The sequence below is a fragment of the Hyperolius riggenbachi genome, chromosome 10 (genome assembly GCF_040937935.1).
Source record: "Hyperolius riggenbachi isolate aHypRig1 chromosome 10, aHypRig1.pri, whole genome shotgun sequence".
Classification (NCBI taxonomy): domain Eukaryota; kingdom Metazoa; phylum Chordata; class Amphibia; order Anura; family Hyperoliidae; genus Hyperolius; species Hyperolius riggenbachi.
In genome coordinates this window covers 240,420,028-240,441,045 of record NC_090655.1, presented here as the reverse complement: position 1 = coordinate 240,441,045, position 21,018 = coordinate 240,420,028, and the positions used below count along the sequence as shown (strand labels likewise).

The 21,018-nt window shown below is 44.7% G+C and overlaps 1 protein-coding gene across 1 annotated transcript in view; it reads right to left on the bottom strand.

Annotated features, from left to right (window-relative positions):
• LOC137535021 (zinc finger protein 721-like) overlaps nt 1-21,018 on the bottom strand; it is a 111,373-nt gene that overhangs the window by 7,009 nt on the left and 83,346 nt on the right. The window contains exons 7-13 of the mRNA XM_068256783.1: nt 17,110-17,207; nt 16,756-17,026; nt 16,030-16,127; nt 12,952-13,179; nt 10,444-10,671; nt 6,292-6,498; nt 4,461-4,590 (exon numbers count right to left, since the gene is read on the bottom strand). Coding sequence (XP_068112884.1) covers nt 4,461-4,590; nt 6,292-6,498; nt 10,444-10,671; nt 12,952-13,179; nt 16,030-16,127; nt 16,756-17,026; nt 17,110-17,207 — 1,260 coding nt within the window. The remainder of the gene's footprint in view (nt 1-4,460; nt 4,591-6,291; nt 6,499-10,443; nt 10,672-12,951; nt 13,180-16,029; nt 16,128-16,755; nt 17,027-17,109; nt 17,208-21,018) is intronic.

Below are 21,018 nucleotides of genomic sequence, written 5' to 3'. Positions count from 1 at the left end.
CTGTAAGAACTTAGTAATAGGCTCTCCTAAAATATATATATATAATATTTTTTTTTTCTTCAGCTAGCTACATGTAGAGTTAGGGGAATATGATTATAATCAGTCACTGACACTCCCCAGCCAGGCAGCAGCACACGGGACAGGCAGAGAGGGGAACACAGTAGGACGTGTCACTGTCACCCCCCATCCAGGCAGCAGCACACACTGGACAGGCAGAGAGGGGACCGCAGTAGGAAGTGTCACTGTCACCTCCGCAGCCAGGCAGCAGCACACAGGGGACAGGCAGAGAGGGGAGCGCAGAAGGAAGTGTCACTGTCAACCCCGCAGCCAGGCAGCAGCACACACGGGACAGGCAGAGAGAGGACCGCAGTAGGAAGTGTCACTGTCACCCTCCCAGACAGGCAGTAGCACACAGGGGACCTGCAGAGTGGGGACCATAGTAAAATCTGTCACTGTAACCCCCCCATCCAGGTAGCAGCACGCAGGGGACAGGCAGAGAGGGGACCGCAGTAGGAAGTGTCACTGTAACCCCCCCAGCCAGGCAGCAGCACACAGGGGACAGGCAGAGAGGGGACCACAGTAGAACCTGTCACTGTAACCCCCCCCAGCCAGGCAGCAGCACACAGGGGACAGGCAGAGAGGGGACCACAGTAGAACCTGTCACTGTAACCCCCCCAGCCAGGCAGCAGCACACAGGGGACAGGCAGAGAGGGGACCACAGTAGAACCTGTCACTGTAATCCCCCCAGCCAGGCAGCAGCACACGGGACAGGCAGAGAGGGGACTGCAGTAGGAAGTGTCACGGTCACCCCCCAGCCAGGCAACAGCACACAGGGGACAGACAGAGAGGGGACCACAGTAGGAAGTGTCACTGTAACCCCCCCAGCCAGGCAGCAGCACACGGGATAGGCAGAGAGGGGACCACAGTAGGAAGTGTCACTGTAACCCCCCCCAGCCAGGCAGCAGCACACAGGATAGGCAGAGAGGGGACCACAGTAGGAAGTGTCACTGTAACCCCCCAGCCAGGCAGCAGCACACGGGACAGGCAGAGAGGGGACCGCAGTAGAACCTGTCACTGTAACCCCCCCCCAGCCAGGCAGCAGCACACACGACAGGCAGAGAGGGGACCGCAGTAGGAAGTGTCACTGTCACCCCTGCAGCCAGGTAGCAGCACACACAGGACAGGCAGAGAGGGGACCCCATTAACAGTAGTAGCAGCAGTGGGACCAAAGTGTTAGTTAATTACTGTGTGAATGCTCCCCGGGCAGAGTGTCTCTGGCTCTTTTCATCTTCCAGGGGTAGGGGTGGGCCGAGCTATCCTTCCCGTCTCAGCCCCATTCACCAGCCTGGCTGTCGCGCTGTGAGGGAGGGGGCATGGTCTAACTTATTAACCCCTCACTGGCCTCCTGCTTTCACTTATGTATTGTGCGCAAGTGAGGAGGGAGGGAGCCGGGAGCAGAGAGCAGGTACCAGTAGCGGCGAAAAAAGCGATCCAAAGATCTTCTCACCCCTGATCACGATTTTCTGTTTAAAACCGAAAATCGTTCAGCCCTAGCACTCAGTGTCCCTTTTTGTTTCCCTTAAACATAAAAATAATTAGCAAGCACATGCATTGTAGTTCTTATGTTATGGAGATTATATTATGGAGATTATCGCACAGAGAGGGGTGAGGGAGAGGGATGCTCAGTGACGGACAGCCCTGAGAAGGCCCTTGTGGTATGAGCGAGTTTGGGATATGGGTGGAGAGTGTGAGGGAAAAGTTAGTGCAAACATAATAAAGTTATTGTTTTTTTGGTTATATTTCCTTAGGGCCCTTTCATACTGGCGCGGTTCGTCAAATTGCCGCACTGCTACCGCAGCCTAATGTATCCCTATGGGGAAGTTCATACTTCCCACGTTGCGGTATGCTGCACTGGAAGTGCCTAATCTAACGCTATGTTAGCATGTGGGATCCGCGGCGATCTACGGTGACCTGCGTTAGCCTGCAAGTCAAGTTAGTCTATGGCGACGCAGGGTTTTTAAACAGTTGACATCGCGACATCGCAGCATGCGAGCATATTTTTACAATACGTTTCCATGCACTTCCGCATACCCTGAAGCAGGAAGTGACTGCAAGCGCATGTCACTTCCTGCTTGGCTGGTGGCCAGACAGAGAACACCGTGTTAGTATCTGAAGGCCTGTTTTAAACCGCTGACGCCGATTGACTGTGTGAAACCGGCCTCAGAGGTATCCGAACTTGATAGGTCCATGAATTACTCAGGGTTCAGCAAATAGCATGGAGGTATTACAGGAAAATTAAATACTCACCTAACGGTAATTTTCCTTTCCTGTAGCCTCCATGGCAGCACAACAGCTGGGTTGACCCGCCCCCAGCTGTTGTGCTGACATGGAGGCTACAGGAAAGAGGGTGCAACTGTTAGTCTCCTAAACGTAGCGCTATATATTCATAGCATCAACATTTTTAGAACATGTGTTAAAGCACCCTAAAGCGGAAAAAAACATGATATAATAAATTGTATGTGTAGTATGAATAAGGAATAGGATATTAGTAGCAAAGAAAAGAGCGTCATATTTATATTTTCAGTTACAGTATATAGCTTTTTTTTTTTTTAACCCCTTGAGGACTGCAGTGCTAAACCCCCCTAGTGACCAGGCCATTTTTAGTAAAATAGGCCACTGCAGCTTTAAGGTTGAAGGGTAGAAAAAGTAGTGTGGCACTTCCCCCTTAAACGTGATCTTGGACGTGAGAAAGGTGCTGTCGTGGCACAAACTGACAACGCACACTGCAACCTGTATGGTCCCTCCTTGTCGCTGCCTGACGTGTGCTCCGCTTGTGTAGCCCACAGAAGAAAGTCCACAACAGTATTTAAGGCAAAGAAAAAGAGGGCGTGCACCTTCCGTCAATGGCTCCAATACATTTATTGATCCATGTGCGGCAGCATAAAAGAATAAGTGATGGAGGTTACAAATATAACATCATGTAAACAGGAATACCTCATATACTGTGATGCCGGTTGCGGGTGCAGGAGGTGGGAGTGGGGATGACGGTGGACCTGGCGACGGCTGTTTCGCGTCCTGACGGACGCTTGGTCACGCTGCGTTCCACTGAGTGGAACGCAGCGTGACCAAGCGTCCGTCAGGACGCGAAACGGCCGTCGCCAGGTCCACCGTCATCCCCACTCCCACCTCCTGCACCCACAACCGGCATCACAGTATATGAGGTATTCCTGTTTACATGATGTTATATTTGTAACCTCCATCACTTATTCTTTTATGCTGCCGCACATGGATCAATAAATGTATTGGAGCCATTGACGGAAGGTGCACGCCCTCTTTTTCTTTGCCTTAAACACTGCAGCTTTAAGGCCAAGCTGCAGGGCCACACAACACAGCACATTAGTGACCCCCCCCCCCTTTTCTCCCCACCAACAGAACTCTCTGTTGGTGGGGTCTGATCGCTCCCCCCATGTTTATTTTTTTTTTTAAATAAATATTATTGTTTGTGTTTTTTTTTTTATAAAAAACCCTGTTTCTTTTTAGTTGTCTTCCCTTCCTTCCTCCCTACAGCCAGCCAATCACGGTGATCGGCTGTCATAGGCTTCTGCCTATGAGAGCCGATCGCTCTCTTGTCCCCCAGGGTGAAGTACAGCGCTGCTGCCGATCGCAGCGCTGTACATGCAAATAGACGACGATCTCGCTGTCTAACAGTCTCCTCGCCCCCCAAGCAGGAGATGCGCGCGCAGGCTGCGCGCGATCTCCTGCATTACACATCATGCATTAGCTGGCCCCAGGACTTTACGCCAATCGGCGTTAGGCGGCCCTGGGGCTGCCGCCGCGGCCACGACCATCAGCGTGACGCGGTCGGCAAGAGGTTAATAACATTGCATTATTCTGTCATAGTTGCAGTTTCAAAAGCACTCTCTGTCTTATAAGCTATAAAAAAAAAGCAGAAATATGACCCTTTGAACTTTCCTGCAGTAAAACCTTATCTCAAGCGGGCTCTCACAGTTTCTTTGTTGTTTAAGTGCTTCAGAAAACAGGACTGTATTCCACTACACAATTCATTACCTCATTAGTTTATTTTTCACTTCAGGTTTGCTTTAAGCTGTCGCTACACATCTGTTGAGGCACGGGGGGGAGCAAGGCACACGGCAGGCACACAGACAAAGAATCCCCAACATGGCGGTTCATACTGGCGGAAATTCGTAAGTCGCGGATTTCCTGCCTTTGTCGTATACTTTTCTCAATTTTTGGGGAAGAAAAAGTGCGTCTTATATGGATGGACATACGGTAGCTATATCATGATTTGGCCACATTACCTCAGCTGCAAATGATGCTCATCATCTACCAAATCAGACTAAAGGATAATTCATACTAATGGCGAGCAGCTTATAACTAATGAGGGATGGAGAGGATCTCAGTGTCAGCATAGAATAGGTCAGGTAAGGTTATTTCTTCACCTGAAACTGGCATTCCTAATGCACTGGTCACCATCATGTCCCCCTCCTCCACACACTGCCAGCCACCTGTCACTTCTGTCTCCTCTTCCTCTTCTTTAACCTCAACTTTTATAACAGTCAGTTCTTCAGCCTAAACCCACAAAATCATAGAATACAGAATGTTTAACATATTAGAATGAATGAACTGAGACTATATAAAAGAAAATCATTTCAAAAATTGGAAACATTGGAAATATCCCTGAAATGACATGTGACATGATGAGATAAACGTGTATGTCCAGTAACAAGCGTACAACAAATATAACTAGGCTGTTTATTTTTTATTTTCCTCACTGTAAGAGTTAAAAAGGTTAACTTCTCTCACTAATAACTAATTACAAGCCATTTAACTCTTGCCTTGAAGAGAATACATTTTGAGTGTAGGAGATAGATTAAAAAAAGGTTAATAGTTTATAGATTGTGGTTCTGGAACAATAAAATACGGTGTCATTCAGCTGAGACAGGGAAAACATTAAACCAACTTTTTTGGCTTTTAAAGAGGAACTTCAGCCTAAACAAACATATTGTCATTAAGTTACATTAGTTATGTTAATTAAAATAGATAGGCAATATAATCTCTTACCAACCCTGTTTTAAAAGAACAGGCAAATGTTTGTGATTTCATGGGGATCCAAAAGAAGCTGGCACCACCTTCAGTAAATTAGAAGCTCTTTTTTTTATTTACTGAAGGTGGTGCCAGCTTTGTTTGGATCTGCATTATTTGATTATCGGTACAGTGATCTCAAAGCCACGTCACACCCTATGTCCTCTTGCAATTGTGCTCCTCCACTTCTGTTGTTTCTGCTGTGATTTCATGGGGGCAGCCATCTTTTTAGTTGAAAGGAGGTGACAGGGAGCATTAGACACAGTTCCAACTGTCCTGTTTCCTGATCACCCCTCCCAGCTGTGCGCGCTAGGCTTCAAATCTCAAATTCAAAATAAAAAAAAAACAAATTTGTGCCAAAACAGCAGAACGAGAACATCAGAAATCTCATCATGTTTTGCACAGCATCAGGAGAGAAATGCCCAAGCAGATTTCTTTGATGGGGTGGAGCATAGCTTCTGTGCAGCTAAAAATGATGCTTGGGTAAGAAAAACAAAGTTCTGATACTGTTAAACTGTTATAAGAAACACCACACCTCTTCAGTGCTGCTGAGTAGATTTTTAGTCTGTAGGTTCACTTTAAATACAAAATACAACTGTGGGCTACTAAAGAAGTAATGTATAAAAGTAGGAGGATAGATACAATTGTTATTTTCAGTTTAGGTTTGCTTTAAAGAGACCCCGAGGTGTGTTTAAAGAATGTTATCTGCATACAGAGGCTGGATCTGCCTATATAGCCCAGCCTCTGTTGCTATCCCAAACCCCCCTAAGGTCCCCCTGCACTCTGCAACCCCTCATAAATCACAGCCATGCTGTGAGGCTGTGTTTACATCTGTAGTGTCAGTCTCAGCTGCTCCCCCACCTCCTGCATAGCTCCGGTCCCTGCCCCTGTCCCTTTCCTCCAATTAGCAGGGAGGGAAGGGATGCAGGCGGGGACTGGAGTTCTGCAGGAGGCAGGGAGAGCAGCAGACTGATGCTATAGAGATAAACACAGCCAGCTCTGACAAGCTGTTTGTCAGCAGCGTGGCTGTAATTTATGAGGGATTGCAGAGTGCAGGGGGACCTTAGGGGGGTTTGGGATAGCAACAGAGGCTGGGCTGTATAGGCAGATCCAGCCTCTGTATGCAGATAATATTCTTCAAACCCACCTCGGGTTCTCTTTAAGTTGTAAACACTTATTTCTACCAACCTGATATTGCAGCACATAGCTGTCATCTTCTTGTGGACAATCCAGAGAATAAAGTGGACCTGTGTGGATGGATGATTTGGTCTTAAAGTCACTACAGAGATCTTTGTGTCCTCTTAAGAGCTCCGCCTCCTCCATCACGCTGTCTGCTCCCTCCTCCTCTTTCACCTCTTCTTCATCAGTAATGCTTAGATTGTTCTGCTTTCCATTCTGAAAATGTAATTAAGATTACATTATTATCCTTATATATAGCCTATATTTAAAGCTCCTGATCTCCAGTGGGCCACTTCCTGGTCACTGGGGGGCGGTGGGAGATGATGGATCCCTATTTCACTGCAAGTCAAGATGGCCAATATATTTAAAGAGAACCTGTACTGAAAACAAAGGGCCCCTGGGGGTTACTTACCTCAGGAGGGGGAAGCCTCTGGATCTGAGTGAGGCTTCCCCTGTACTCCTCAGTCCCATGGTGGTCTCTCTAGGCCCCTCCAAAGCCACACCCAATAAATTGTCAGGCTGTGGCGCAGGCGCAGTAGCGTCTGCAATATTTACCTTTCCCGGCTCCAGAGCAGTAGCAGCTTTTGGCTCAGATCAGGCCGAACTAGCCGATCCCAGTCAGGTCCGCTTTACTGCGCAGGTGAGCGGACCTGACTGGGATCGGCTAGTTCTGCCTGATCGGAGAGCCACTACTGGAGCCTGGGAAGGTAAATATTTACATGGCCACCATTTGGAGTGGCCTAGAGAGACCACCGTGGGACGGAGGACGGGGGAAGCCTCAATTGGATCTGGAGGCTTCCCCCTCCCGAGGTAAGTACCCCCCAGGGGCCTTTTTTTCAATACAGGTTCTCTTTAAAGAACAAGTGACACTCATGCTAACCTAGAATAAAAAAAAACACATATATAAGTAGATAAATACTACTTCTACTTACATAACAGACGTATTGCACTGTCCACATTATGATTCCTGTGAATTTTATAAAGGAAATGCAGGGAATCTTATTGTAGATTGTTGGTTACCTTTGACCTCCTGACCTTTCCTCCTTCCTTGCTAATTGTGTCTTTGTTACCCACTCTCCTCCCAGACTCTTCAGACACTCCCACTGAGGTCTATACTAGGAAGTGCACTGACTTATGTCATTAGAAGGAGGGGGAAATAAAGGGAAGGAGGAGGAATATATTATAGATAAAATTATAGATAAAAAGACCCCCCAGCATGCAACTGGCAATGGCAATTAAAGGGCCAGTGCTCCTAAGGTATGTGATAACACCAAACCATAACAGCAGAAAATTTGAATGCAGGATTAGCATCTTTATCACTCAATACACTCAGACTAGTTGCTGTTGAAATTAGATTTTTATGGTGACAATCCCGCTTTAAAGTGACTCTGAAGTGAGTTTAAATTCTCTGTTTTAACTTGTATTCATTTTAACCTTTTAACCTCCTTAGCGGTATGGACGAGTTATTACGTCCATTACCGCCGGAGGACGCCGCTCTGGCCCCTCTGGGCCGATTTTCATAATTTTTTTTTAAAACACTCACGCAGCAAGCACTTTGCTTGCTGCGTGTTGTAGACGATCGCCGCCGCAACCCGCCGCGTAAGGGCCTCCCCCCTCCCGAGACCCCCTGCGCAGCCTGGCCAATCAGTGGCAGGCAGCGCTGAGGGGTGGATCGGGACTCCGGATGACGTCGACGTCATCACGATCGTCGCCATGGCGACAGGGGAAGCCCTAAAGGAAATCCCGTTCAGAACGGGATTTCCTTATGGCTAACAGCGCCGGAGGCGATCAGAGGGGTGGGAGGGATGCGGAAGGGAGGGGGGCATCATGTAGCTTGCGCTAGGCTAGCTACATGATTGAAAAAAAGAATATTTAAAAAATAGCGCTGCGCTGCCCCCTGGCGATCTTAATACAACGCCAGGGAGGTTAAGCACCATAAGCCCTGCTAAACCGCCGCTATCCCGCGGTAAAACGAGGGGTTTATACCCCCCAAATCCCCTCTGCAAAATCCATGACTTTCTTGGTCATGGATTTTGCTGCTCATGGAGGCAGAGCTTTGATCTGCAGCTCAGCCTCCATGCGCGTCAATCATGCCGGCGGATCTCTGCCTCTCCCCGCCCCTCTCAGTGAAGGAAGACAGAGGGGCGGGGAGAGGCGGCGGTCAGTGGGGATTGACATGTGAAGAGGAGTCAAGCAGGAAGCGCTCCCCAGACACAGGAAAGGAGATTTGGGGGTAGGTGCTTAAAATGAATACAAGTTAAAAAAGAGAATTTAGACTCGCTTCAGAGTCTCTTTAAAGTGGACCTGAACTTATGCAAGTAAAGCAAAGAAAAATGTAGACTGTTTGTTTATAGAGATAACAGGCTGTCTAATTCTCCTTTATCTACTACTAATAAATGACCTCTCTCTGCTCAGTGCTGCACTGTGCCCAGGTCAGAGGCATATGTAAACACAGGAGGTTTACCCCTATATATGCTTCCAGCATACCAGGATGTATTAGCATCACTGAAGAATTCTGTACACACTAACAAAGGAAGGTTTTTCTGTTGCTTCTCTTTTAGAGAGAGATCCTGGGTTTAGGCCGCTTTAACATTGAGATCCATTTCTCTGTTTTTGTTGGCTCTAAAAAGCGGGTGTGTTCTTAAAGAGAGCCTGAAGCCTCCAAAAATACCTGTTTTTACTTCACAGGTCTCTTCAGCATTAATGCCCTAGCTGAAACGCCGCATCCCCGCGGCTGAACGCTAAATTTCCTCAAAATCTTGGGGCAAAATTCCATGACTTTCCAGGTCGTGGATTTTGCTGCCAAGGGGAGGTAGAGCTTAGCACTGTAGCTCTGCACTGATTGCCGCCTCTCCCCGTCCCTCTCAGTGAAAGAAGACTGAGAGGGGCGGGGAGAGGCGGAGATCCATGCAGACTGACAGTATAGGCAGAGCTACTGCACAAAGCTCTGCCTCTATTCGGAAGGAGCCCCAAATCTTCCCCAAGGATTTCGGGGGGATTTATTAAGTGTCCAGCCGCGGGGATGCGGCGTTTCAGCAAGGGCATTCATGCTGAAGAGATCTGTGCAGTAAAAACAATTGGAGGCTTCAGACTCTCTTTAATGCAAGTGGCTTTAGTGCAAGAGGCCCTTATAGCAGCCAGTCTTAATGCACCAATGGTCATGGCTAACAATTTGGTATCAAACTCTCACACACAAGGTCATATCTTACACACTTTGTGCTTGATTCACTAAACCGTGACCGTAATTTAGATCACGGCAGTTTTCGTGCACATTTTCGCGTGTTTTGATGGCGCGCAAACGAAAATTCACGCGAAAACGGCCGTGATATGAGTTATCACAGTTTAGTGAATCGAACCCTTTATACCAACGAAACATACTATTTTGACACTTTGAATGAAAACTGCAGTAGAAGCATCACAAATCTCTAATGCTTTCATTAATATTTACCACCATCTCTCCTTCCATAGACAATAACTGATGTATACTCTATCTATGTTAATTTCTACTATTATTATTCTTAACCACTTAAGGACCAGGGCATTTTTCATTGATCTGTGCTGCGTGGGCTCTCCAGCCCACAGCACAGATCAGGTTTGAGGCAGGGCGATCAGACTTAACACCCTTTTTCCCCCACTAGGGGGATGTCCTGCTGGGGCGGTCTGATCGCCGCTGCGCTGTGTGGCCGAGTGGGGGGGCTCCTCAAAGCCCTTTCCTGCTCACTATGGGCGGTACAGGACGGCGATCCATCCTGTACCGCCTCTGATAGGCTTCAGCCTATCAGATGCCAGCGATCCCCGGCCAATCAGAGGCCGAGGATCACCGATCTCCTTTAGGATGTAAACACAGGGGATTTCTTCCCCGCATGTTTACATTTCGTCTGCGAGCCGCGATCGGAGGCTCGCAGGCTGTTCATGGAGACACCCTCCGTGAACTGACATGGAACAGCTGTTTCCATGGAAACCCACAAATGACCAGCCGCCGCCTATTGGCGTTAGCTGGTCGTTAAGTGGTTAAACTTGTCCATACCCATGTCTGTGCTAATTTCCCCACTACAGCCTATCCTATCCTACAACCTGTCCAATGCCCAACAGGCATAAATCTGCTAGTTTTGTATTACGAGGGTAAAAATCTGATGTAATTGTTTGTAATCATTGTTTTACCTGAAAATGTTGGGAAATAGTGTGACCTTCCTGTGCACAATCCTGGGGATAAAGAGGACCTGTACTGCTCTCTGGTGGGTTTGTGTGGATGGATGATTCAGTCTTAAAGTCACTACAGAGATCTTTGTGTCCTCCTGAGAGCTCTGCCTCCTCCATCACACTGTCTGCTCCCTCCTCCTCTTTCACCTCTTCCTTACCAGTAATGCTTACATTGTTCTGCTTTCCATTCTGAATATATAATAAAGAGAACATAAATATTAACCACTTTATTTTTCTTAGACATTATGGGCCTGATTCACAAAGCGGTGCAAACTTTTTCATGGACTTTTGCGCGCGCAATTTGACGCGATCCGCGCGATCGCGGACTTTTGGGCGCGCAATTCGCGGCAAATTGCGCGCGCAAAAGTCCGCGAAAAAGTTTGCACCGCTTTGTGAATCAGGCCCTATATCTCCGTTCCCATTCATTGATCTAAAGGTTCCCGTGTCAATGATTGCCGGCATCAATGAGAGTGAAAGAAGACTGAGAGGGACGGGGAGAGGCGGAGATCCATGCTGACTGACAGTATAGGCAGAGCTACTGCACAAAGTTTTGCTTGTATTCGGAAGGAGCCCCAAATCTTCCCCAAGGATTTCGGGGGGATTAATTAAGTGTCCAGCCGCGGGGATGCTGCATTTCAGCTAGGCTAGGGCATTAATGCTGAAGAGACCTGTGCAGTAAAAACAGGTATTTTTAGAGGCTTCAGACTCTCTTTAATGCAAGTGGCTTTAGTGCAAGAGGCCCTTATAGCAGCCAGTCTCAATGCCCCAATGGTCATGGCTAACAATTTGGTATCATATCTTACACACTTTGTGCTTGATTCACTAAACTGTGATAACTCATCAGTGTTCTCCCCAGAGCCTTTCAGCAGGGCGGAGCGCCCACCTGACTTCCTCACCCCGCCCGGCTGATATTTGCCCTGGTCTGTGGCAGAATTACTGTACTTTCTCCTCTTGAATCATTACAGTGAGCAGAGCAGCGGCTGTGTCTGTGCAGCCAGCTCGCTGTCATTCAGGGACGATATCTCTGCCCTCTTCCCCAGCTCCCTTCATAGTGTAGAGGGGCGGGGAAAGCTCCTGTGAAGTTGCACACAGGACAGATAAACTTGCACCGCGGGACGCCTGGCTCAATTCATTCAGGCAAGTCTCCTGTCATAATGGGGGAGGGGGGCTGTCTCGCAGCCGCTGCTGTGTGGTAAATGCTTTTTATATGCAGACAGCATTAGATGAGCTTCACACACTTGTACAGTACTGTCCTCACTAATGACTAACTAATGTTTAAACAGATGTGGAGAGGAGAGCTGTAACATTGCAGACGATTTCTGCTGAGAGATTATAAAAAGGTGACATTAACTGACCTAATTTCTAGAAAATAAAAAAGCAGTTTAGCTGTAATCTTAGCTAACCTTGGAAAATACTTGTGGTTATTGCAGTCTAAACTTCAGAGCACTTTATTCAGCAGTCTCCATGATTGTCCCTCTTAAAGTAAGTGTGTGCGTGCGGTGTGCATGTGTGAGAGAGTATGGTGTGTGCGTTTATAGGGTTTGTGTGTTTATGGTGTGTGTGTTTTATCCTGGGCTGTCCATAATCCAGTAATACCTAGCATATCCTCCCCCCCCCTTCCCCCCAGGCAACCAGTGGTGTGATTCCGCACCCTGGGCTCGATTTACAAAAGTGTGATAACTGCTCTCACAGCAGCTATCACATGATCTGCCGGCGCGCCGAGGTTTGTGCGCGTACACCATTACTCCGCATGATAAAGGAAGGTTTGCGTGCGATCGGCCTCATCAAACACGCAGCCGATTGCGTGCAAACCTTCCTTTATCACGCAATCGGCTGCGTGTTTCATGCAGCCGGTCACACGAAAACCTTCCTTTATCATGCGGAGTAATGGTGTACGCGCACAAACCTCGGCGCGCCGGCAGATCACGTGATAGCTGCTCTGAGAGCAGTTATCACACTTTTGTGCATCAACCCCCCAGTGTGACCCTACCCACCCGGCTACTTTTTCATGCCACCCAGCTGGAAAAATATTCTGGGGAGAACACTGCTCATATCACGGCAGTTTTTATTTTCGTGTGTGCGAAAATTTGCGGTTTTGATTGCGAACAAATGCGAAAACGTCCGTGATATGAGTTATCACGGTTTAGTGAATCGAGCCCTTTATACCAATGAAACATACTATTTTGACACTTTGAATGAAAACTGCAGTAGAAGCATCACAAATCTCTGATGCTTTCATTACTATTTACCACCATCTCTCCTTCCATAGACAATAACTGATGTATACTGTATCTATGTTCATTTCTACTATTACTATTCTTAAACTTGTCCATACCCATGTCTGTGCAAATCTCCCCACTACAGCCTATCCTATCCTACAACCTGTCCAATGCCCAACAGGCATAAACCTGCTAGTTTTGTATTACGAGGGTAAAAATATGATTTAATTGTTTGTAATCATTGATTTACCTGAAAATGTCGGGAAATAGTGTGACCTTCCTGTGCACAATCCTGGGGATAAAGAGGACCTGTGCTTCTCTCTGGTGGGTTTGTGTGGATGGATGATTCAATCTTAAAGTCACTACAGAGATCTTTGTGTCCTCCTGAGAGCTTCACCTCCTCCATCACACTGTCTGCTCCCTCCTCTTCTTTCACCTCTTCCTTACCAGTAATGCTTACATTGTTCTGCTTTCCATTCTGAATATATAATAAAGAGAACATAAATATTAACCACTTTATTTTTCTTGGACATTATATCTACGTTCCCATTCATTGATCTAAGTCCCCGTGTCAATGATTGCCGGCATCAATGAGATGCCTGAAGTCATAGTATGTGAACAAGAAGTAATGCATGTATGTGTTACTTCGTTTGTTACAAGCAGTATGCGGAAGGAATAAAATGTTTGGGGACATCTTGTGGCCAGATAGTAAAATTACACACACACACACACATATATATATATATATATATTTTTTTTATTTTTTTTTGAAGAACACATATACCATTAAAATTAACCCCTTACCTTCCCCACCTCTCCCATAGTTACCCAAATTAAAAATTTGCATAAAAAAAGCATTACAATAAAAAATACATAAATAGTTACCTAAGGGAGTGAACTTTTTTTTTTAAATATGTATGACCTGAGGGTATATTACTGTTATTTTTGCAATTACGGGCTTGTAATTAGTAAAGGACGCAAAACAGAAAAAAAAATACATCATTATTTCCAAATTAATATGTGTGACGGTTCAGTGCCACAACTCAGATGTCTGATTATTGGTGATCTGCGGAATCACCAATAATGCAGACGCTATACCCGATTATGTGTGATCCGCAGAATCACCAAATATGCCAGTATAGCAAGACCGAGGGCAGAGTGTGTGTGTTTGGTGCAACCGTAACTTTAATGATTCTACAGGACCTTACCAGAGGAGTTGGTAAGGAACAATCTGGATACAAACAAGAGAGATAGACAAAAGGCTCCCCAGTGGGGCTGGGAAGGATACAGACAGAGAATACGGAGGTAGTATAGCTGGTCTCTGCCAGGGGTGCTGGCGAGAAACAAGAACCAATCAGATAGATAATAAGAGACATACACCAGATAGCAAACTAGTCCTATCAGAGGAGCTAGCTTAACTGGCAGCAAGAAGCTACCCTAGGCCTTTCCAGTGGAACGGGAAAGGTGACACAAGTGACTAGACCACTTTGGTATAACCTACCAGAGGAGCTGAGAAGGTACCATCTATCACTAAACTATACCTCACCTAGTGGAGCAGGTGAGGATAGTAAATACATAACAGGTGCCCATCAGTGGAGCTGATAAGCCTCAGACCACGCAGACTAGGCCCCTACAGAGAAGCAGGCTGGCACTAGCTGAACCTAATAAAGGCTAGACCTCTACAGAGGTGCTGGCTGGCACCAGCTACACGGCCCTGCTCAATACAGCCAGACCTCCAGGGCCCTCAGAGAACATACGACAGATATGATAACAGTATAGTTTGGCAAGACCTCGCCAGAGATGCTGGTGAGGTACTAAAGATACACAGGCCGTCCGTATAATAAAGTACAAACCCCAGCAAGCTGGGGATACTGAAACTGAGAAAGAATCTCTCGCGGAGCTGGTGATTCAGACAATACTGCAGGTTAGTGATTACCTGAGATACAAACAGTACTACGCTAATGATCACCTGTGGAACAGGTGATTCAGACTGTACTGCAACCTAGGAGAACTGCTTCACCAGAGGGGCTGGCGTAGCTAACACCTCACCAGTGGCGAGGGCCCAGCGGTGAGTAGAATGGTCAGGCAGGCAAGGTTCGGCAACAGAGAGGTAAATATCGGTACAAGATCGTGAGACAAGAGAGTAATCGGTAATCAGGCAAAGGTTCAGCAACAGGTAGGCAGATAGGCAAAAGTACAAGATCAGAAAGCAGGATCAGAGTCAGGGTAGTTAGCTAAGAGTCATACACAGAAATCCATACAATACAATATGCTAGTCTAGGTGTGAAATCCTTAGCATCACACCTGGGATCTAATCTGACAGATAACAGAAGCAATAGCAATATCCTAGTCTAGGTGTGAAATCCTTAGCATCACACCTGGGATCTAATCTGACAGATAACAGAAGCAATAGCAATATCCTAGTCTAGGTGTGAAATCCTTAGCATCACACCTGGGATCTAATCTAACAGATAACAGAAACAATAACAATCTCCTAGTCTAGGTGTGAAATCCTTAGCATCACACCTGGGATCTAGTCTTAAGGTCTGAGCGCTGACACACAAGCATTCACGACAACAGACAAGGACAGAGTAACAACTCCAGGTTTAAATACTGAAGGCAGATTCAAGCAGCCCCGCCCGAGGGGCTGAACCAACCTGCAAGGTAGATTGACAGGTAGAAGTCAGCTGACCACAATGTCAGCTGATCTGTCTCCTACGCCCATAAAGGTCCTTTTGCTCCATGCGCAGGCGTGTGGACCTAAGCTGCTGTGCAACAGAAACCCCTGTCCCACCTGAGTCGGGAAGCGACACCCGGGATGGCGTGGCCGCAGAGGTGACATCAGGTGTGAAAGCAGCTGCGCTGCTTTCCACCACAAAGGTAACATCTTTGATCGTTACAATATGCTATATGCTATTATTCCAAAAAATAATGCTATACATAGTACTAGGGAAATATTTTAAACGTTGCAAACACTGGGACAAATGAGCAAATAAAATGTGAGGGTTTTATCCACAGTAGAATGTTTTATTTTAAAACTACATATGTATAATGGCCAAAAACTGAGAAATAATGAATGTTTTCAATTTTGTTATTATTCCCATTAAAATGAATTTAGAATAAAATAATTCTTAGCATAATGTACCACCCAAAGAAAGCCTAGATCATTTTGTTGTGATAAGAAGTGATTAAGTTATTGGCAAATGAAAGGAAGGAGCACTGAAAGGGGAAAATTGCTCTGGTAATAAAGGGGAAAACCCCCTTAGTAGGGGAGTGGTTAAAGTAAAAATCAGATAGCATTGTTTGTGGTTCTTAATCATCATTATACCTGAGAGTGGAGAGGGATGGTGTGGTCTTCCTGTGTACAATCCTGGGAATAAAGAGGACCTGTACCTTTCTCTGTTGGGTTTCTGTTACTGGATCCATCTGTAGGAAACACACACCGACTGAACACATTTATCCTCATTTACAAACACCTTTCACTGATCTGCAATGAGGATAGCAGAAGGGACTAAAGAGTACCTGAGCTTACGTGGCATAACAAGATGCACACAGGTACATATAGAATTATTAGTTGTCTGACGAAACCTTTCGGTTGTCCTGCACTGCAGGTGTTAAAAAAAAATTAGTGCAGTTATCTATGCCAATGACACAGCCGAATAGCTTGCTGAAAAGAGTCCAATGTACTGAAAAGAATATAGCAGGCAAAACAGCTTTGTTTGAATGACGAAACACTACTGTTAAGGGTTTAGTGCTGAAACGTTCAAAGGGCAAATACTGCTGTTTTTTTTCTTGTTTGGTTGTTTGTTTTTTCTGCTGAAAAAAGTAGAATTCACATCAGCCAAGATAGGAATCTAACTACTGACTCTTGAAAGCTATTCCAACAGTTGTTGTTAAAACAAACTGATTATCACATATAAAACTCACTCATGATATTTTGATGCTATCAGGGCACTAACACAACAACAGTCATCTTATTTTTGGAGACCAAAGGAAGAAAATAAGGATACTTCAATGACAGCATATAATATGTCAGGGAAGGCTATTTCCTCACCTGAAACTGGCATTCCTAATTCACTGGTCACCATCATGTCCCCCTCCTCCATACACTGCCGGCCACCCGTCACTTCTGTCTCTCCTTTTATGTCTTCTTCCATTTCTTCTTTAACATTAGGTTGTATACCAATCCGTTTTTCAGTCTTAAAGTCACTACAGAGATCTTTGTGTCTCCCTGAGAGCTCCGCCTCCTCCATCACACTGTCTGCTGCCTCCTCCTCTTTCACCTCTTCTTTACCAGTAATGCTTACGTTGTTCTGCTTTCCATTCTGAATATATAATAAAGATAACCTTAATATCATCAAAGTAAAAATCAGATTTCATTATTTGTGGTTGTTATTCTTCATTTTACCAGATAATGGTGGGGGGTGGTGGGATCTTCCTGTGTACAATCCTGGGAATTAAGAGGACCTGTACATCCTTCCGGTGGGTTTCTGTTACTGGATCCACCTGAAGGAAACACACACTGACTGAATACATTAAAGAGACACTGAAGCGAAAAAAAAATTATGATATTTTGATTTGTATGTGTACTACAGCTAAGAAATAAAACATTAAGATCAGATACATCAGTCTAATTGTTTCCAGTACAGGAAGAGTTAAGAAACTCCAGTTGTTATCTCTATGCAAAAAAGCCATTAAGCTCTACGACTTTCAAAGTCGTGGAGAGGGCTGTCTTCTGACTTTTATTATCTCAAGTGTTTTCTTTTTCTCTGCCAGAGGAGAGGTCATTAGTTCACAGACTGCTCTGAAAGAATCATTTTGAATGCTGAGTGTTGTGTAATCTGCACATATTATAGAATAATGCAATGTTAGAAAAAACACTATATACCTGAAAATAAAAATATGAGAATATTTTCCTTGCTGCTAATCTTCTAGTAATTATTCATAGTACACAACCAATTCATCATATTTTTTTCGCTTCAGTGTCTCTTTAAGCCTAATTTATAAAAAATCTCCATGCATTTGCAGTGAGGGTATCTCAAAGGTTTTTTCCTCATTTGTTGGTGCTATGATGTTATAGTGAGGAATGGAGATGGACCTTTCATATGGTGTACAGTATCCCCTCCTTATTTGTTGGTACTATGATGTTATACTGAAAAATGGAGATGGGCCTTTCATATGGTGTACAGTATCTCCTCCTCATTTGTAGGTGCTATGATGTTATACTGAGGAATGGAGATGGGCCTTTCATATGGTGTACAGTATCTCCTCCTCATTTGTTGGTACTATGATGTTATACTGAAAAATGGAGATGAACCTTTCATATAGTGTACAGTATCTCCTCCTCATTTGTTGGTACTATGATGTTATAGTGAGGAATGGAGATGGGCCTTTCATATGGTGTACAGTATCTCCTCCTCATTTGTTGGTGCTATGATGTTATAGTGAAAAATGGAGATGGGCCTTTCATATGGTGTACAGTATCTCCTCCTCATTTGTTGGTGCTATGATGTTATACTGAGGAATGGAGATGGGCCTTTCATATGGTGTACAGTATCTCCTCCTCATTTGTTGGTACTATGATGTTATACTGAGGAATGGAGATGGGCCTTTCATATGGTGTACAGTATCTCCTCCTCATTTGTTGGTGCTATGTTATACTGAGGAATGGAGATGGGCCTTTCATATGGTGTACAGTATCTCCTCATTTGTTGGTGCTATGGTGTTATACTGAGGAATGGAGATGGACCTTTCATATGGTGTACAGTATCTCCTCCTCATTTGTTGGTGCTATGATGTTATACTGAGGAATGGAGATGGACTTTCATATGGTGTAAAGTATCCCCTCCTCATTTGTTGGTGCTATGATGTTATACTGAGGAATGGAGATGGGCCTTTCATATGGTGTACAGTATCTCCTCCTCATTTGTTGGTATTCTGATGTTATACTGAGGAATGGAGATGGGCCTTTCATATGGTGTACAGTATCTCCTCCTCATTTGTTGGTATTCTGATGTTATACTGAGGAATGGAGATGGGCCTTTCATATGGTGTACAGTATCTCCTCCTCATTTGTTGGTGCTATGATGTTATACTGAGGAATGGAGATGGGCCTTTCATATGGTGTACAGTATCTCCTCCTCATTTGTTGGTGCTATTATGTTATACTGAGGAATGGGGATGGGCCTTTCATATGGTGTACAGTATCTCCCCTCATTTGTTGGTGATATGATGTTATACTGAGGAATGGAGATGGACCTTTCATATGGTGTAAAGTATCCCCTCCTCATGTGTTGGTGCTATGATGTTATACTGAGGAATGGAGATGTGCCTTTCATATGGTGTACAGTATCTCCTCCTTATTAGTCTGTACTATGTTGTTATACAATCTGGTAATCCTGATTTTTCTACAAGCGAGTAACCACAAACCAGCAAGAGAGTCCGGTTCACCTAAATGGAGACAGGTTTTCTCCATAGCCCACCTTGGTTTGTTGCCCTTTGAGCAACTAAATTTTTTTGAGTATTTAATTAATCACCATCATCCAGAGTTGTTAATACAACCCCAAGTGGGCTTCCTTTGTCTCTGTGCATTTTTGTTAATGTGCCAATTCATTTTATCTGAATGTGATAGCATCCATTGAAAGTAAGTCAATATTTAACTCCATATGTAATCATGAATTTACCATGGGTACCACTTACTACATTTTGTATAACCAGACCTTCATATGCTAGGTACATAGCATTACAGTTTGGTGCCAATACAGCTGATCTGACGAAGGAAGTGACTCTAAAAAAAACCTGATTATAATACATAATACTCACTTTTTTTAGAGACCAATTAAGAAGGAAAATAAGACTACTGGTACTTCAGTGTCAGCATAGAATAGGTCAAGGTAGGGTTATTTCTTCACCTGAAACTGGCATTCCAAATTCACTGGTCACCATCATGTCCCCCTCCTCCATACACTGCCGGCCACCCGTCACTTCTGTCTTCTCTTCTTCTTTAACTTTAGGTTTTATATCAATCCGTGTTTCATTCTAAAACAATTTATAAGAAACTATATAAATATATAAACATATTTAATACATTAAGAGTCAAGAAAAGAGGCTTTGGAGTCTCTGTTGGATATAGTAGACAAACAATTCCATCTACCTGATCATGGTGAGGGATGGTGTGATCTTTCTTCGTACAATCCCGGGAATAAAGAGGACCTGTACATCTCTCTGTTTGGTCTCTGTTACTGGATCCATCTATAGGAAACACACACTGACTGAATACATTGCTTCTATGTGTTTATCAGGTTATGGGAGATCTAAAGGTGTCCATACATACACCGCATTCCAAATTATTATAAAAATCCTATTTTTCTCTAATTTCCCTGAAGAGTTGATGCAAGTGGCAGTAAGCATTATTTCTGAGGCCTCAGACTTTTGAGTATAATTAGTTGCAATTGTTACTGAACAAACCTCCTAACAGTAATAATAATGGTATTATTTTTAAAAATAAAAAGCTAAAGCACTGTTCCAAATTATTACACACAACTGAGTTTCAAAAGTTTTTATAGATTGTAAAAAGAACTGAATATGGTCATTTATTGAATTTGCAGCATTAGGAGGTCATACTGTATTTACTGAAATCAAAAACTACTTAAATAAAAAATATCTACACAGGACAAGTTATATATGAACATAGGACCCCTTATTTGATAGTAGCTTTAACATTTTTGCATCCATTGAACGTGAGAGTTTTTGGAGAGATTCTGCTTGAATTTCTTTGCAGGATGTCAGAGCTGCCGTTTGGATGTTAACTGCCTCCCACTCTCATAGATCTTTTGTTGAGGTTGCTCCAAAGGTTCTCAATAGAAATGAGGTCAGGGAGGATGGGACCACACCATGGGGTGAATTCACTAACAAAAATAGCACAAGTAACCTCCTGATTTAATCTCTGTGCCTTAATTTTAAGAGTCTGCCCACTATGTGTGCATAATTAACCTCAGTCACAGGAGCGCATGCTATGCTGCTGTAGTGCAGCATAGCGAGCACTGGTCACTTATGCCCACTATTTGCCAATAACAGGCGCTCCACTCATCCCGCTCTGAGCCCCTTCAGGTCTAGAGACTTTTAAAGGATGTGATCACCCCACACTTTGATTGGCCCAATAGGCTGCCTGTCCCTACTCTGCCACCTCCTTGCTGACATTGCAGCCTTGTTGGGATGTGGTGGCTGTAAACTAACCATTCACCTCTCCATTCATCTGGACAATGAAGAGTTGCACTAATCAGTATACAAGACTGTTTGAAAAGGAGTCTTCTTGTAG